At 40.2% G+C, this 19,884-nt stretch overlaps 1 protein-coding gene across 1 annotated transcript in view; it reads left to right on the top strand.

The window, feature by feature from the left end:
• Positions 1 to 19,884, top strand: part of LOC113922351 (integumentary mucin C.1-like) — a 69,792-nt gene that overhangs the window by 38,180 nt on the left and 11,728 nt on the right. The window contains exons 2-3 of the mRNA XM_027594277.1: positions 10,789 to 10,824; positions 12,978 to 13,079. Of these exons, the coding sequence (XP_027450078.1) occupies positions 10,789 to 10,824; positions 12,978 to 13,079 (138 nt within the window). The remainder of the gene's footprint in view (positions 1 to 10,788; positions 10,825 to 12,977; positions 13,080 to 19,884) is intronic.

Below are 19,884 nucleotides of genomic sequence, written 5' to 3'. Positions count from 1 at the left end.
TTTCTTCTAGACAGACCTTTCTCTGGCTCCCGGAGTGGTCTTTCAGCAACAATGCCCTTATGATTCCCAGAGACCTTCTACTTTAACAGGAAGGATTTGTGACACACATCATGAAATCTTTAGAGAGCCTATGGATCTAGCTGAAAGGTACTATGAGATACTGGATTTCTGAGATCTTAGCAAAGTGTCCTTTTTAATCTCATCTCTATTTATATTTTATGATGTGCAGCTAGAAGAAATACTGATGACACTTTTGACATTTTGCCTGAAAATCTCCTTAGCTAGATTGAACACTTCATTAGGTACATTTCTATATTCTGCATTACTTCAGGCAAGGGATTTCCCAATTTTTATGCCACTATATAGCAAAGTTTTCCTGAGCTCCAGGTTTTTTTTTTAATGACTGAGAAACATTTATTGAAAAGTATTTAATACAAACAAAGGTATAATAATTACTAAACATCATTGGAAGACACCATTCAGAAGAGAATCTTGTTTGAGCACCAAAAAAAAAAAAATACAATTATAGTCCACGTAACTTTAGGAAAAAGCAAAATAGTGCAAATAAAGCTACCCACATTACCTACATTGTCATCATAACACATCTGTACTGTAACTGAGCAAGCCAGTTTAATTTATGGAACTAATCTGACAATACTTTTAAAGTTTGTCTGGCGATATGTAATTATTAAAGAATTGAATTCATTTATGAAAGCAAATACTAAGAAATACCATAGGTCACTAATCATCCGCTAAGAATATGAGGTTTTGAAAAAATGCCATTGAAGGTCTAATTCCTTTTTTCATGAACAAGTCACTGGTTTCTCAGTCAGCTTTTCAGGTGGAATCTCTAGAGTCTGAGATATTGTGATGAATAGGAAAGATGTATGTTACAAATTACCACATTTCTCTGGAAGAAACTGATTGTCAGATGAAAGTCTATTGATGAGTTTAAGCAGGTAAAAGATATTTAGTACTTATTTTGTGTTTTTGTATTGTGTTAAATATTGTCACAGATTCAGAAGCAGCAAAAAACATGGCTACAAACTTAAAAGCTAGTAGTAATAATTAAAGAAGTATTAGACGCTAAACTCTAAGGTACTGTTTCTTCATGGAAAGAGTTCTAAGTAAGGGGACATTGGTGAGGTCAGAAAAATAAGGATAGGCTTCATGAGAGGAATGGTGTTTGGATTTCAGTTTGAAAGGTGGGGAGGTAAGAAGACAGAGAACAAAGTGTGCTCCAGCTTTTAATAACATTTTCCTCAGTTTCCTTTAAGCCCTCACCAACAAGCTTCAGTCTTGTGGGTGTTGGCTAATTATTGCCTTTTATCTCTTACTTCTTATTCCCTGTACCTTTTCTAAAAGCCAATGACATATGTTTTAGGTTTTTGTTATCACAGCATCCCATTTCTGGTACCAAAATCCATATTTGATCATTTACTTCTGCATAACAAAATACTAAGATTTTATACAATAACAACTTTTGTATGCTTAGAGAATCTGCAAGTGAGGTATTTGGCTAAAAACAAAAGAGATGTCCTCTCTCCTTCTCACTCTGTCTGGGGCTGAAATCATTTGGAGGTTCTTTCAGACATATTTCTTTTACTTGGTCTGGGATGACATAAAGATTCAGTTTAGTTAAGACTGTGGACCAGAACGCTTACACATGAACATTTTTTGCAGCTAGGACTCCTCAGTATGGTGACTCAAGGTAGTTAACACAGTGCAGATGGTTTATCTCCTTAGCCAGACCCAAAAATTCATTAGGTATACTTCTTTACCACTAATTACTTTAGTGTATATTTCTACTAAAAATTTTCTTACAAAACCAGAATATAGTTTTTCATTTTAGTAACTTCAACATTGACAATACTTTTATGTCCTCTAAAAAATGTACCCAATATAGGTCAGTATTTGACCCAGAAAGATCCCTTATAAAATTTTATTACTCTAGTACATGATCATATATTTCATTTAATTACTTGGGGTCTTAGTCTTCTTTATTTTGGAACATTGTTTCTGACTTAAAAACATCTTTTATACGTTGATAAATTTAAGAATACATTTCCTTTCCCATTTTTGGAAAAAAGTAAGAATTTCCTCATTTGGGTTTTTAAAAATTGTTCCTCATAATTAGATTCAGGTTATACTTTCCCCACTTGAGTACTACATAGGGGATATTGTGATCTATGCAGGATAAATGGTTAATTCTTAAGAGGCCAATTCATGCGGATTTCCAAAGCCTATTATCTACACTCACAATGAAATTATTGTAGACTCAAGGCTTGATGCAGTACAGACTTCATGTTAAAAGATGTGTTCTTGAGGTTTTGGTATGGATTAATATCACCCCAGAATCTGTTCTTATGAAAGGGCTGTAAGTCTTTTTTTGGACAATGGTGCAAAATAGATGAATAGTAATGGCAGATAAAAATCACACAATGTCCAAGAAACTTGAGCAGGTTTTTCAACAAATATGTGCCAGTGTGCAAAATCAAGCAAGTGTGATGATCCAAGAAGGTAAATGTCAGGGTAGAGGGTGGTGAGCAGGAAGAAGGAGGCTTGATTAAATTTCAAGTTCTGCTTGGCACCATATTCAGATGACACCGCTCTAAGGAAGAAAACTGTAGAACTATGAGTGTTGTCAGATGTCTAGGAGGGTAATGGATGATCAAAGATTGATGGAATAAGTGTGAGGGTTGAGGGAGGTAAGGAGGAGGAAAAGGTAGGTTCCTTTAAGTGTTCCAGGATGCACCTGACACTGTATTCAGAAAGGTGTTTTGCTAGGATGTCAGTGAGGACATTCTGAAACTGTCATTGTTTTCAGATTTCCAGGAAGGAAATTTTGGATGCCTGAGAATGATGCACAGTCCGCAACATTTAGGTAAAACAAAGGCAATTTGTTAGCAAAGATTGGATGTGGTCAAGGGATGATGAGAGCTATCAATTATATGAGTGTGACAAAGACATTTGGACTAGAGAGAATTGTAGAGAGAAACAGGAAGATCTTCAGAAAATGAAAAGAATGCAAAATACAATAAAGGAAGAAGTAACAATGCAGTATTTCTCAAAAGACAGAGATAAAAATAAAGCAATAAATTTAGAAACTATCACACTTCTGAATGTTTAGCTTCACAGGAGAGCATTTTGTGGTTTGCTCTGGGTTTTCTAGCAGGGAGCAGCCATTCACACTTAGTGGGAAGACGATGGGCAATGGTAGGAACTGATATAAACTGTGAGTGGGATGAGCTTGGATTGGGAAATGAAGAGGAACTGGGGGAATATTTAGAAGTTCCTTTTGTTGATTTTGAAAAGCCAATGGTGGGGCGAATTTGTGCTTAGGAGAGATCTTTCTGACAGCAAAATAATTAACAAGGACATGTGGAAGTTCTGGAAAGACCTTCCCTGGGTTTTCATTACAGGAAGTACTGTAAGGTGTTAGGGTACAGCTGAGTAATGGATATACTTCACTTGTGTGTGTGGAAGTCGTATCTTCCTCTGTGGGTGTATGTTGCTTTTTGTGCAACACTCTGTATATCCAGATTTCTTTCATTATAGATTTGAGACAATTCAGTACCTTTGTAGCTAAACAGCATTGGAACTCACTCTCTCTTAATTTTGTTTATGGGATTCCTGCCTGCCTAAGTCTTCTTCCTCTATTTTATATCATAACTCACAGGCATAGCCTGAGACTCTGCTTTCCAAGATGTCATTCACATCCACTTGTCCTTACTTCTCATAGTATACTCCTCCCTGATCCTTTAAGAAAAATTCTCCCTCTTTTGTTTGATGTTTTTATATGAATTTCTATTGTATTCATTTATGCGTTCATAACTCATTTCTCAGGAGCTTACTAAGTGCTTGGTACTCTTTTAGAAGAGTCCTATGGAGTAGAGTTGAACAAACTAAACTTTTCTTCCCTTAGATCTTATTTATTGAGCGGAGGCAGAAAACCAAACAAAGTGCAACACACAAAGAGCCAAGAAAATATCAAATAACGATAGATATTATGATGGGAATAGAATCAAGTTATGTGACGGTGGCTGAGGGGTACTTCAGTTTGGAAGCCATCAGAGACTCTCCTGAAGAGGTGATGTTGAGGCTGAGATTGAATGGCAATAACATATGACAGCAGTCACAGGTACTGAACAGAGTAGAAACAGGCTGCATCTGTACCTGGCACTTCGTGCACTTTCAGATTTCTAATGCTGGAGAGTCACTGTGCACTGTGTGTGCCTCAGATCCTTGAAGGCAGAGTGGGACAAGATGTTCTCTTTGGTGCTAACTCCCAATCCTACTGGGTCTCCTATTGCCCTAGGACTTCTTTTTAGCCTTCATCAATGCCTGTGCCTTGTTAACTCTTGTTTTATTGAGACTCAGTTGTGTGTCCTTGCCCATGGCAGCCCAGGATGGCTGCAGAGGCTTCCACCTTCTGAGTGGTGTACGGTGGGGGAGAGGGGTCTGATTTTGGACTGAGTCTTTGATGCTTCCCCCTAGGGTCTGTCTTCAGGTGAAGCTGCTTTTCTGGTTTCGTCTCAGAGCCTGTCTTCCTTTCAAATATGCTCCAAGTAGAGTGTGCAGTGGGGACCAAGACCAACCTCCTGATCATTGGAAAAATTAGGGATTAGAGAGCGGTGGTCTCTGTGGGCAGGAGTATTAATGTGTTGGTGATTTAAGAAGATCCCATTACATGTTTCTCAAGTTGTTTAATATAAAAATTATAATAAATATGAAAGCAATCTTTGAATAAAACATCTAGAAAAGAATATTGTGAATAAAATAAATCTATATGTTAGATCAGAAACCTTGTGATTTTAGGAAAGATGAAAATGATAATATTACTCATCTGGTATAAGTCCTTAAATGATTACCGAAGACAGAGAGATAACAGATGTTATTGGGCAAAACCTGAGAGCAAAAATTCAGATGCAGAACAAATAGATCAGATCAGCACACTCAAGTGTGCTATAATCAGGAAATGTAAACAAGTATGACAAATACTGCTTCTGACATATCAGATACACAAAGTTAAATCAAGATAGCAGTTTGTGTTGCCAGAGAGGGTAGGAAAAACACGCCTCTACATTCTATTCTGTCACTATTAATTTTTAGGATCCTCTGGGAAATGAATTTCAATATATCTATTCAATTTAAATGACACATATGATTTTATCAAAAACCCTCTGGAGACCTATAGCAACTTTTGTATGTAAAGGTACAGTCCAAAGGATATGAATGGCTTCATGACTAAGAGCAACAGGTAGATGACCTGGATTCCCATCAGCAGGGAGAGTAAGTGATGACATAGGAAAGCCAGTGAGAAGAATGCTGTAGATGTGCAGTGGCTGACTTGCATTTCTAGGAAGTAGAGTTCCTTGTACAACAAAGAGAGAATGGTCTGGAATTTAATGCCATTTTTGTAAACCATTTTGTAAGACACAAGTACATATAGATGTACGTTTGTAGAGACACACATTTGCATATGAGAATGAGCACATGGACAAACTCATTTAACATGTGCTTTTTGGTGGTGGGAACAGTGATAGTATGGAATATTAGGCATGGAGAAGCATGTGTTCATGTGTGCATATAAAGGTTTAGGAGATGTGTCATTAACAAAGTAATAATGGCAGTTTTCACATTGTATTGGAAGATCTGATGACTTTTTACCTTCACTTCTTACACACACTTCTATTTTAATTTTTACAATGAAAATTATGAAAATATTGTTTTGGGAAGGGGCAGTAGTTAAAAGTTTTGGGGATGCATTAAGGATTTGACTTTCTTCGGACACATATATATCTTCTTATTTTCTTAGTAAGAATAAATATCCTGAGGCACAAGTAAATTGACTACCTATCAAATAAAGTAAAAAAATTAGATAGATGCCACATAAGTGTATGAAACTAAGGGTGTAGAAATGATCTCAGTCTAATTTTGATACAGCATTCCCAATATTTATATAATGCCATTTGTTTTAGTGAAAAATTTGTTGGTATTTGTGAGCATATTTTCAATATTTACATATATTATCACTCCAGTTTAGATGCCTCTTAAAATGATAATGCTAAAAAATACTATTTGAAGCAACACAATATCAGTGAAATTCCCATAATGTCAGAAAAACAGTCTCTTGAGAACTCTTTGTCCACATTTATTTTGGAAGCTGGTCAGATGACAGATGAGCATCCAGCTGTGCTGGCGGAACCCTTGGTGGGGGACTTAGAGTCCTACTACTGTACCTGGGAATCTGAGGCTCAGAGTTATTTGGATTTTTATGTGTCCTGTTATGTCAGTGGTCAATTTACTGCTCTTGAATTCCAAATGTGCCCTTCAGCATATGCTCTGCCACAGTGCAGAGGACTCATTAAGCATGTGCCCTTTACAGTGATGGTGATGTTCACTTTCTCCGTAGAGGCCACTGGAGAGAGATTGCAGGAGGAAGGGGCTTCCCCGTGGTTTGTAGCTGTAGCATGGTGGTCAGCAGTGTGGGTTTGGGACTGTGTGGATGAGTCCTGCCCCAGCCACATGGCCAGCATTTGCAGTCCTGGGGGCACTGGCAGGCTGGGTCTGGATGGGCACTAATCTCTCCACAACCCTCTTGACATGGGACCTGGCATCCCAAAGGCCCTTTTCTGCCCCAGTTCCAATTCATTCAGCAGGCCCTGCTAGTGGCCTGAGGGTTCCCATTGAACCACATCTCTCTCTGTAGGCCCCATGTGGCCCACCTCCACCCTGAGCTCTTACCTTCTCTGCACATTTAGGCCATGGGTTGCTGATTGTCTCCTGCCCCCTGCACTCCGAGGGGCAGGGGGGATGGTTGTTCCCTGCTGGCCCAGCAACTACAGACCAGCTTCAGTCTGGGAAAATCAGGGAACATCTCTGCTATGCAGTGGATGGAACTCCACCTTGTTGACTGAGGGCTGACCACCAGTTTCAGGGAGAAGGCCCCATTCCACCATTGTCCTTCCTTGAATATTCTCCCTCAGCCCTGGTGCTCCACATGCGGGTTCCTTGGAGTTACCCATGTATCAGAATTCGGTATTCTTTATATCAAAGTTCCCCTGTTTCACCCACTGTGTTGTTCCTAAGTCCTGAGTGGACCCTAAATGATGCACATTTGTAGTCTTTCTTCAGCAAACCAGTCATCCCCTTCACTCCGTCTGGTGGGTCTCTGTGCCCTGCACTGGCAGTATGGTGGAAGGCATACAGCGGGGGCTCAATACCGAACCATTTGCTAGGTCAGGCTTCAGTTTGTGTCCAGTTCTGTTGAGAGCCCATGAGTGGCTGTGCTGGGCTGCTGGGGTTTATTCCATACTGGCTGTAACCCTAGTGCCCCTTTACTTTCTGGCTACTTCCTTTTTTACTTCCTTTTTTACTTTCTTTTAATTTTTCTGTTTCTTTTCCTTCAGAATATGTTTTGTTTTGATTTTTTTTAAATGTTAACTTTCCACCATGGTTTGAAGGTATGTGCCTCATGGCAGAAGTGAGGTTACTTAGGACCAGGACGTCCCCTTGCCTCAGAGGGCAGAGCACCTTCACAGGGATTCCTGCGGCCTTTCTCCATCTACTCAATGAGGATCCCCCAGCATGTCTTGGCAAGCAGAGGGGCTCTTGTGCCTCAGAGATTCAACCAAAAGAAGGAAGAGCCCTCTGGGGTATTTTGTCATTCCTCATTGTAAGTTTGTACCTTTAAACAACATCTGTCTTGCCTCTCCACACCCCGTCCCAGGTGACAACAGTTTTAATGTCTATTTTTATACATTTGGCTTTTTCAGATTCCATGTATAAGTGATACTTTGCAACAGTTGTGTTTCTCTGTCTGACTTATCTCACTTAGCATAATATGCTCAGGGTCCATCCTTGTAGTGGGTGACAGCTGTCTTTCTTCCTCATGGCTAAATCTTTCTTATCCATTCACCCATTGATGGACACGTGGTTGTTTCCATTATCTTAACTATTTGAGTAATGCTGCAATAAACATGGGAGGGCAGATGTTTCTTCAAAATCATGCTTTCATTTCCTTTGGGTATATTCTGAGAAGGGGGATTGCTGGAACACATGGTAGATCAATTTTTCATTTTTGTGGAAGCTTCATATTGTTTTTCATTGTGAGTGCTCCAATTTACATTCCCGCCAACAGTGTACTGTGGTTCTCTTTTCTGCATAAGCTTGCCAACACTTGTTATCTCTTGTTTTATTGATGACAACCATTCTAAAAGGTATGAGGTGATACCTCAGTGTGGTTTTGACTTGTATTTCCCTGATGATTTGTAAGCCCTAGAGCTATAACACATAATAAAGCGATAGGCACAATATAGACAATAAAATTTTGTTACAATCATCTGACTTGTTAGGAGAGTAGAACTTAATTATTCCAACCTGTAAAAAGAAGTGATCATTATGTAACATGATAGAAGTAGTGGTACTTAATGCTCCAATGGCAATCATATACAATATACGAATCTATCAAATTAACATGTAGTGCACCTTAAATTTACACAGTGTTAAATATCAAGTATAGTTCAATACAAAAGAGGAAGTAGATGTTCAGTGCTGTCCATGGGACTGAGATTCTCCCACTGAAGTTATGTTACTAAAAGGCATATTTTGTATGAACAAGAACAACTTTTGAAGTATCAGAGCCATTTAACTGTAAAAGAACCTTTAGATGGTGGTGATTTCTCATCGTTTTCAAGTTTTCCAAGACATTTTCAGTACCTTTCATTGGAGACCCGGATGGGTCCCACACTCGGTGGTGATGTGAATGTGGAGTTTTTGCTTCATTGTCACATTTACTTAGCTGGGGTGTGTGTGACAAATAAAGGCAAGTAGTTTGACAAGTCGTGGTGCAGTATCGGGCCCTACTCAGCACCTGTAGACAGACGTGAAAGAATAAGGGACTTGCACTTACTCTTTCCTTTCCTGGGAAATCACTTCCCAAAGATGTAACAGGTTTGATTCCTCAGCATTTTTGAGGCTTTGTTCTAATATCACTTTTACTGTAATGCCTTTTTTGGCTACCTTATCTAAGATTTAACCTCGCTTTCTGTCTCCATGATACTCCCCTTTCTATTTTCCTGTATTATTATTAATCAGGAATCATCATTTTACAAAATACACAGTTTTCCTTCCACCCACTTCCCTCCTTCTCTCCATCCCTTTCTTCCTTTCTGTTTACTTTTTAACGGACGAATCTCCACAGTTGCATGTATTCCATGGAATTTTATGTGCTGTGTTCATTGCTGTTTCTCGAAAGTGTAGTAGTCAAATATTTGTTGCATGAATGCATTGATTCAATGCCTGCATTAAATAGCAAATGTTCATTTCATATTCTATCTTCTTTCTCTTTGACTTTGAATTTTTCCACAAGAAGTGCTTAAATCTGGAGAGATCCTATCAGTGTGGGCTCACTGTGTTTGAGTTTCAGATGAGAGTATCTGCATGTAATGAGAGTATCTACATGTACATGAGGAAGGCCATCACTGGAGGAAGGTACAGCCTAAACTAGGTGGATGGTTCTGAGAGCTGTCTGCAATACCCTGATGATTCTGATTTCGGGAAACCTAGAGCTAAACACTCTGTAGTCATGCAACTTCTAATGTGTATGAAAGGAGCACTGCAGGTTTGAGTAATCCTGCAATCCTGGGTATTGGGCTCCTCCAGCTTGTCAGCAGAGCTGGTAATCATGGTGCCAGTCTACCCTACAAGGTAAGAGGAAGCCTGGAAGCAGAATTGTTTCCGGGAAAATGTTTAATATGGGAAACTCTTGATTTGAAAGTTGTGTCAGAATCAAGGGACTGGGGCGCCTGGGTGGCTCAGTCGTTGAGCGTCTGCCTTAGGCTTAGGTCATGATCCCAGGGTCCTGGGATGGAGTCCTCCATTGGGCTCCCTGCTCGGCAGGAAGTCTGCTTCTCTGTCTCCCACTCCCCTCGCTTGTGTTCCCTCTCTCGCTGTGTCTCTCTCTGTCAAATAAATAAATAAAATCTTAAAAAAAAAAAAAGAATCAAGGGACTGAAGTTGTGATCTTTCCAAAGGGCCTCTGGCTGTGCTGTTGACTCTCTAGTGGTTTCTCCCAGTACCAACATTTCCTGACATTAACTAGCTGCGATTCTGATCTGGCAGATCCTGATTGGTGCCCCTTGCCTATATAATGTCAGGATGTGGACTGCTTGAGTCAGAGTCCCACCTCCTCCTGAGCTCTGACGCTTTCTTCTCTGTGTTCCCTGCTACTCAATTCACCAGAATGAAGGTCTTGGCATTGCTAGTACTGGTGGCAGTTTCCACCTTCCTGGTCTCAGGCCGTAAGTAAAGCTTCTTACCTGAAATAAGGTCTGGAGGAAGAGTACATTATGATATAAGCTCTGTGTGGATGTGGGTTTGGAGGGGCTTAGAATGCTAACCTCTGTGTCCTCCACTCCACTACCCTGTTCCATCCCCATTTTGCCTGACCACTCAAGATAGAGTGGATTCTCCCTTTAGGCTTTGACATTTCAGTCAGGTGTTTTCTGTTTTAACCTTGGAATGCAACTTCATTGTTAGTTCAGGACAATATGTTTAAGAAGGTCATCAGAGGTTGAATTCAGGAAAACAAAATGGAGATGTATTATGTTTTTTGTGGGGTTTTGTGGGTTTCATATCATCTGTGCATGTTTCTGTGCTCAACATATGTAGGAAAGCCTAAGGTTCTTCAACTGTGAAACCCTGCAATATTGTCCATATTCTCTCTTCCCTTATTACCCCCAAACCGGTGCTCAACTTTCACTTATTTTTTTTCTTCTCTTTCAGAGTCTACAACCAGTGCTCCATCTGGTAGCTCTACTGGTAAGTCTTGCTTGCACCTTCCTGTCATGACTGTTTTCCAATCCAGCTTATTCTTTTCTTTTTTTAAATTTTTATTGTTATGTTAATCACCATACATTACATCATTAGTTTTTGATGTAGTGTTCCATGATTCATTGTTTGTTTATAACACCCAGTGCTCCATGCAGAGCATGCCCTCTTTAATACTCATCACCAGGCTAACCCATCCTCCCACCCCTCTCCCCTCTAGAACCTTCAGTTTGTTTTTCAGAGTCCATCGTCTCTCATGGTTTGTCTCCCCCTCCGATTTCCCCTCCTTCATTCTTCCCCTCCTGCTATCTTCTTCTTTTTTTTTTTTTTAACATATATTGTATTATTTGTTTCAGAGGTACAAATCTGTGATTCAACTGTCTTGCACAATTCACAGGCTCACCATAACACATACCCTCCCCAGTGTCTATCACCCAGCCACCCCATCCCTCCCACCCCCCACCACTCCAGCAACCCTCAGTTTGTTTCCTGAGATTAAGAATTCCTCATATCAGTGATGTCACCAATCCAGCTTATTCTCAAAGCTGCCATATGGGACATAGTATAGACAGTCCAAAGCAGAAGCCTGGAGAAGCCACATTTCTGCCTCTGAAGTTCATTGTGAACATAGCAAATGTGCTGATTTCTTATACATTATTAGAGAATATAAAGTCTTTGGTATGGATTGACATAAATTGTGGATTATTATTCATCGTCCTGTAGCAGGAATGACAAGGGCATATGGTCTGAGTTTGTGGGCTGTGAATTTGGAGAGATGCACGTAAAGCATTTTGATTACCATAAATTGAGGGGTTGAATATATGGCCAGTGTGTAAAGGGGTTAATAAGTCTCAGGATGATGGAAGAGAACGTAGATGCTGAAGGTGATGTAGAAATGTGGGCATTAGGAGCACATGGGAGTGTGGAATGCAAACTGTAGAATGTAGGGGTGAGGTGGAAGGATGGCCTTATGCTTTGCTCTTTGTAACAGTATGTATGTTTTATTCCCAGACTGAAGTGTGTTTTCCTTCTGTGATCTGAAACCCAAGGTTGTATACCAAAGCCCCTAGTATTTCTTGGGCTTCTCCCACAGTGTCCTGTATGTCCAATGCCATGTATGTTGTGCTCATGCAGACATGAGGAAGATTTCTTTTTTTGTCCTCCACAGTTGGGGACCTGTGTCCTTTAGTCAGAAGGTCATGGACTGCAGTCAGACCTCACACACTGTACCGTATGTCCTACCTGCCATGTGAGGCTAATGGAAAACAACATCCTCCCTTCTGAATGAGGACAGAGACAGCATGGTTAGAGTGTGGTTATGGAGAATGAATTATCCACTTGTTGAGTGGATTATCCACTTGTTGAGATGCAACTCACAAATGTAGGGTCTGACTCTGCCTATTGGTCAGGAGCTCTGGTGTAAGGTGTAAAGAGTGATAATGGTCATCAATCTTGCCATGAACATAGGATGATTGGTGGGGCATTTACTTACTTTTATCATTGCCAGAATAGTATTAATGTTTCCTGTTGTGTCTAATGTGGCTCACCTATATATTTTTGTAACAGATGGAGTCTAAGTTGAACAACAGGCCATACAAATATAATCCCATTTCAGGCTGGATCCTGAGGGAAGGGACTGTGCTTCTTTCAAAGAAAGGAGATCCTATTGGCCTAATGTGAGATACATCATCTTATTCTTTTTTCTCTTCTCCTGTACAGTTTACCCCCTACTCACACTCATTCATGCTGCAATGGAAACCAAAGCGTTCAAGTTGGCCCATGGGAGGGCACCAGAAAGTCCACTGGCAGCTCTCCTGTTGCCTCTGAGCCATGATCCCTGAGAATAGGAACACATATGGATTGTTATTTTGTGCTCATCCCATGGGAAAAAGTATTTTCTTGTCTCCTTTCTAGTCTCACAGTGTTTGTAGGGAAACCCCAAATTCTTTCTGTCCCACAAGGCAGAGTTACGAAGAATGAGGCTAAAGGAAAGCAGGTAGCCTGGCTAAAGGTATGACAGAATTGTTGACATTTGCAGAGATGAATTCAGAATGAGGAATGTACCTCCAAACTCGGGTGGGACAAATTTTGTTTCCTGGGGAAGAGTCAAGTGTCTCAACTGGATATTTTCTTCCTAATTTTAGCTGTCGCTGGTAACACCACTGCTGCTGACACCACCAGTGCTGCCACCACAACTGAAGCTCCTGCCTCCACGACCAGTGCTGCTCAAACCACCACTCGACTCAGTAAGTCCACCTCATCTGAGTGCTTTCTTTATGGGCCTCCTGGATTTCTTGTTTCTTGGATTCTATTGTTAGTGTAGACTCTCTTATGAGAAGGGTTGGGTGGGATGCTGGGGAGGGTGGGAGGGTGAAGCCTGAGAAAGCTCTGTTTTCATTATTCTCTAATTCCTTTTGGTTTTACAAGTCAAATCAACAGATCTCAGAGGAGCCTGAGCTGGCAACCTCTTGTTCACCAATATTACCTGCATGGTCTTGAAATGTTAGCATTTCATAGAGAAATTCATCTTTAGTAGAAATGCCATTAGAAAGACCAAAGGTGAGTTTCTCCTTGGAACCAGGTTTCTGTTTATGCTTGTTTTTTTCTTTTTCATCAGACAAGTTTCTGTTTCTTTGAAAGACTTTTCCAAAAATAGACAACAGCTCTAAAATGAGGCTTCCTTGAGGCAGAAGCTTCTGAGCATCATTTAGGATATTTCTGGGAATTTGGACATTCCTTGAGGATCAAGATAGTACAGTCTTCTTAGTCCTGGTTCATCTTTCCTGTTCTTCAACACTCATGTAACATCGATTACAAAATTTGTTGAGTGTGGACATATGCCAGGAATTTCGGTATACAATTCACATATCAATGTAATTTAAATCTCAGAGACATTCTACTAAGTAAACACTGCGAAGATGAAGAAATGGAAAACTTAGAATGAAAGACTTTCCCTGGAACATATGGGAGAGATTGGATTTGTACTTAAATAGTCAAAGTCTTGAGGAAATGTTTTCAAATATGGCTTATAGTTTTTCAGTGTCGGGGCCATTCCTTGGCACCTTGCTCAAGGATGTGTAGTGGCAGCCAATGGGGTGGGGAGGAGTATTCATCCCTTTTGAGAAGAAAGCTGGTTGCATTGTGCTCTGGTGGAAGGAAAACAAATGCATATTGGCCTACTTCCTGTTCTCTCTAAACTTCAAGTTTCCCTAGGTTCCTGTTGAAGGTTACCCAATCCGTTTTTTTGGGGGGATGAACATGTCATGTTCCTTTGACTCCATGGAATTCAGTGCCATTTGACATTTGTTAGTCTCCTTGCAGATTCCCAAGAAAGAAACCACATTCTTCATCCTTTTTTGAAACCCTTTTGACAATATATTTAATTGTTTTGCAGGCTTCATCGGCTGGCTTAAGAGAGTGTTCTTTTGAAATATTACTAAGATGGAATTAGCCTGGGCCTTCTGCTTTTGATCCTGCTGGGCTCAGCCACAATGTCCATTCATTTGATTTAATTCAACTACTTACCACGTGTACCATCTCTTTCTTACCCTAATCATTTTATCTGTTTTCAATAAAAAATAACCTTGAGCAACATCAAAAATCATTTATTTTTAAGAGGTTGGAGAGTGGTTGTCCAATGATCAGTCAATCCCAGTGACAGATGCTTTGAATTTTATCTAGTCCTTCCTATGTGACTGTGAATTGAACTTTGTAGAAGTGTCCCTAATTTTTAAACATAAGACACACTTCTTGGACATACCTCTAGAGACTAGAGTTTTCTCTCACTTGAATGCACTAATCAACATTTACAACATTACATCCATTTTGGATTCCATTAAACTCTACTCTTAACTGAGCCACGATTATTCTGTATTCTGTAATGACTTAGGAGGTGAGAAGCAGGAAAGCAGCCTTGCCATCTGGGAACTGGCCTGGCAAAGCTGGTCTTTGGAGGGGTTAGGGGCTGAGCTGGGCTGAGGGCTAGGAAATGTTCTCCCGTTGCACACATACAAAGTCACAGAAGACCAAGGGCAGACAAGGGCACTCAGTGACTGTGATAAAGGGAGGCAAAGAGCAAGATCACTTCCCAGTGTTGTTTCTGTTCAGACAAAAGTAATTTCAGTGTGCCAAATTCATAACAGCACAGAGCCCTTTTTCCTAGTTAACGAGTGATGCTGCTTCATTACCTATCTCAGCTTTGCCTCAATTCAGTCTCTTCTTCTAGAAAAGGTTTGGTAAGATCCCCGATCATAGCATACTTGTGCTTCCTGACAGCGGCCAATCCAGAGCAGAGGTCTGCTTCCCTACATCCTCCCCCAAATCACCTAACACAAGTCCCAATCCTGTGTGTTTTCTAACACCCTTGAGCTGGGACACCTCTCTGCAGTTCCCCATGTGTATCCTCCCCCCACTGCAGGGTTGATGAACCCAAGCTCCTGAACTACGGGCTTCTGGTGGGTTTTGAGTGGAGGGCTTCGACACCTGACTGTATAATGGGATTGATATTGTATATGAACAAGTAGTGGTGTGTTGTCCTTTCCACTGTGGATGTCTGCCCATTGTTACTTTAGTATCCATAGAAGACTGGAGGGTAGTTGAAATTGCCAGCTAATATTCCAAGCTGTGTCCCATCTCTGAAATTCATGAGAATTCCTTCACCTGGAGAAATAAAGATATTGCTCAAATTTGCAACACATTGTCATGTTTTTCAGATCATGCTAGTAAGCAAGAATGTCGGAGATTATTAGGACTATTGGGGTTTTGGCAAAATCATAGTCGTTATGTAGAAATCCTGTTAGCCTCTTCTCACAAAGTGACTTTCATCAGACCCTGAGCCAAAACTGTCAGTGGATTTACTTAGAGTTAGCCCTAGGTAGTCCCTATGAGCCCATAGATGTGACTATATGATAGATGTTTCTGCCATCATGTTGCAATGAAATTGGATTGACAGAAATCAAATAGGAATTAATAGAAATAAAATAAGATTTCTTTGTAAAGTTGTCTTGGGATTTTGGGTTTGAACACTATTTGAGGCATATTCTTCTGCCAGTCTATTTAAAAAATAGTTGCTAACAACTCAGTGGTGTTTGATGAAAGAAGCCCTTCCAATGAAGAGCATCAGGCAAAATACGGTTTTGTGTTGTGTTCTGGTTGATGCTAGAGAAACTGTCAAATATGTGATGGGCAGAACAGGAATGTCACTCATAGAGTGGCGATTTATTTTTACGTGCATTGTAGCAGAAAAAGTTCAGGGAAAGTCCCACACAACAGAAGCAAGTTGTGTTGCTACTTGTTGGGTGGAAAATAGAATTGCAAGGACATCCCTGACCTCATTACTGAGTGGGGTGTGACAAGAAGGATGGCTGGATTTCCAGTGGGAGTTCTTGAGTTGAGGCCTATGTTGCTGTGTGGAAGTCTGTTTGCAGCAGGCTCTGTTGATACTGAAACTCTGATGAGAAGGTGAAAGGTTAAGTTGGCCCAGAGAGTAGAGTTGAAAGCTCTTCATTTAGGACCTGACAAAATGTTAGGCTCCTGTCCCTAGTCTGTTGGGCTGCAGCCAAGAGTTGCGTGTATTGTCAGGCAAATGGGCTCCACTAAAGTAAGGGGGGAAAAACAAAACTACTTGTATGATACACTCAGATAAGAAATGTCTTGGGAATTTAGGAGAAGACTTAAAATTATCAGGATTTCAAACAAAAATAAATCTTTGGCTACAAAATGGATTGAAATGCTGACATAGCTTCTTAGCATCCCTGGCTCCTAAGGGGAGCCTTATCTCCCTAAGATGTATGGGGAAGCTCAGGTCAGGCCCCCCCCACCCGCTCCTGGCACCCCACTGTGGGCTAGAGAAGACACAGTCCTCTTTAACACAGTGGAAATGATTTGCACAAGAAAATGCATCCAATATTTACAGGAAAGGGTTTACTTTGGGTAGGTGAAATTAGCTGATATGGGCAAGTGGATCACACCAAACCTCTCCTGGTAGCCCCAGGATTCTGTAGTGGGTGTAAGTATTGGTGTTAACCTGGCACCTGTTCTTCTCTAGGATTTACTCATCTTGTAAAGGGGCAATCTTGGAGATGCAATGAATGTTTGGAACATCCAATTCTTCATCCATTTGGTCCACTTGAATGTATTTCTTTTCAGGTTACAAAGCTTACTGCTGCTAGGATCTGCTATTTAACGGACAGAAATGGTAAATGAAACATAATGGTTTGATAAAATCCAGTTTTTCAATTTTCTTTTTCCTCTTAAGGGCTTTTTTTTTTGGTTATCTGCCTAAAAAATGTTAACATCCCCTAAGTTTAAAAAGATACAATTTTTGGTCTTCTGGTGATTTATAATGTTATGTTTTATGATCAGGTCTTTGATTTTTGTGTGTGGTAAAAGTAAGAATCATAGTTTATTTCTTTAATTGTGCAGGTAATAGTACTTTTTTGCAGTATACTTTATTGAGAGATTTTTCTTTCTTCTATTGAGTAGTCATAGAATTTTTCTCAAATATGTATTAATTGTATATGCTTCGGTGTATTCTTCGACTCTGTCTATTCCACGGACCTATTCTCTATCTCTGGGTCAATATCTCAGTGACTTGATTAATGTAGCTGTATCAGTTTGAAATCAGGTGTTGTGATTCTTTCACCTGTGTTCTTAAGTTGGTCTTAAATACATGTCAGTTTTTACTTTGTCATGTATATTGTGGAATCTGGTTGTCAATTTTTACAAAAAAGCCTGCCAACACATTGAATGAGATTGATATGAAGATGTATTCTTTTTTGATGAAGAAAAATGTTTAAAATTTTATTTATTTATTTATTTATTATTTATTTATTCTTAATTAAGTTCAAATAGTCAACATATAGTACAATGATAGTTTTTGATGCAGTTTTTTTGTCCTTAATTTTTAAAAATTTTTTTGTTGTTATGTTAATCACCATACAACATATCATTAGTTTTTTAAATTTTTATTTTATTTATTTTTCTTTAAATTTTTATTGTTATGTTAATCACCATACATTACATCATTAGTTTTTGATGTAGTGTTCCATGATTCATTGTCTGTGCACAACACCCAGTGCTCCATGCAGAACGCGCCCTCTTTAATACCCATCACGAGGCTAACCCATCCCCCCACCCCCTCGCTCTAGAACCCTGTTTGTTTTTCAGAATCCATCATCTCTCATCGTTCGTCTCCCCCTCCGATTGCCCCCCTTCATTCTTCCCCTCCTGCTATCTTCTTCTTTTTTTTTTTTTTTTTAACATATATTGCATTATTTGTTTAGGAGGTACGGATCTGTGATTCAACAGTCTTGCACAATTCACAGCACTCACCATAGCACATACCCTCCCCAATGTCTATCACCCAGTCACCCCCTCCCACCCACTCCCTGCCCCACTCCAGCAACCCTCAGTTTGTTTCCTGGGATAAAGTATTCCTCATATCAGTGAGGTCATATGATACATGTCTTTCTCTGATTGACTTATTTCGCTCAGCATAATACCCTCCAGTTCCATCCACCTCGTTGCAAAGGGCAAGATTTCATTCCTTTTGATGGCTGCATAATATTCCATTGTGTATAAGGATAGCTAGCTAGATCGATATCTACCGCATCTTCTTTAACCATTCATCTGTCGATGGACATCTTGGCTCTTTCCATAGTTTTGCTATTGTGGATAATGCTGCTATAAACATTGGGGTGCATGTACCCCTTCGGATCCCTACATTTGTATCTTTGGGGTAAATACCCAGTAGTGCAATTGCTGGATCGTATGGTAGCTCTATTTTCAACTGTTTGAGGAACCTCCACACTGTTTTCCAGAGTGGTTGCACCAGCTTGCATTCCCACCAACAGTGTAGGAGGGTTCCCCTTTCTCCACATCCCCGCCAACATCTGTCGTTTCTGACTTGTTAATTTTAGCCATTCTGACTGGTGGTATCTCATTGAGGTTTTGATTTAGATTTCCCTGATGCCAAACGATATTGAGCACTTTTTAAAAAATTTTTTATTGTTATGTTAATCACCATATATCACATCATTAGTTTTTGATGTAGTGGTCCATGATTCATTGTTTGTGCATAACACCCAGTGCTCCACGCAGAACGTGCCCTCTTTAATACCCATCACGAGGCTAACCCATCCCCCCACCCCCCTCCCCTCTAGAACCCTCAGTTTGTTTTTCAGAGTCCATCGTCTCTCATGGTTCGTCTCCCCCTCCGACTTACTCCCCTTCATTCTTCCCCTCCTGCTATGTTCTTCTTCTCCTATTTTTTTATTAACATATATTGCATTATTTGTTTCAGAAGTACAGATTTGTGATTCAACAGTCTTGCACAATTCACAGTGCTCACCATAGCACATACCCTCCCCAATGTCTATCACCCAGCCACCCAATCCCTCCCACCCCCTTCCACTCCAGCAACCCTCAGTTTGTTTCCTGAGATTAAGAATTCCTCATATCAGTGAGGTCATATGATACAGGTCTTTCTCTGATTGACTTATTTCACTCAGCATAACACCCTCCAGTTCCATCCACGTCGTTGCAAATGGCAAGATCTCATTCCTTTTTATGGCTGCATAATATTCCATTGTGTATATATACCACCTCTTCTTTATCCATTCATCTGTTGATGGACATCTTGGCTCTTTCCACAGTTTGGCTATTGTGGACATTGCTGCTATAAACATTGGAGTGCACGTACCCCTTCTATCCCTACATTTGTATCTTTGTGGTAAATACCCAGTAGTGCAATTGCTGGATCGTATGGTAGCTCTATTTTCAACTGTTTGAGGAACCTCCATACTGTTTTCCAGAATGATTGCACCAGCTTGCATTCCCACCAACAGTGTAGGAGGGTTCCCCTTTCTCCGCATCCCCGCCATCATCTGTTGATTCCTGACTTGTTAATTTTAGGCATTCTGACGGGTGTGAGGTGGTATCTCATTGAGGTTTTGATTTGGATTTCCCTGATGCTGAGCGATTGAGCACTTTTTCATGTGTCTGTTGGCCATTTGGATGTCTTCTTTGGAAAAATGTCTGTTCATGTCTTCT

The sequence above is a fragment of the Zalophus californianus genome, chromosome 9 (assembly GCF_009762305.2).
Source record: "Zalophus californianus isolate mZalCal1 chromosome 9, mZalCal1.pri.v2, whole genome shotgun sequence".
NCBI classification, from domain to species: Eukaryota; Metazoa; Chordata; class Mammalia; order Carnivora; family Otariidae; genus Zalophus; species Zalophus californianus.
The sequence above is the reverse complement of the archived record's forward strand: the minus strand, read 5'-3'. Positions and strand labels throughout refer to the sequence as shown.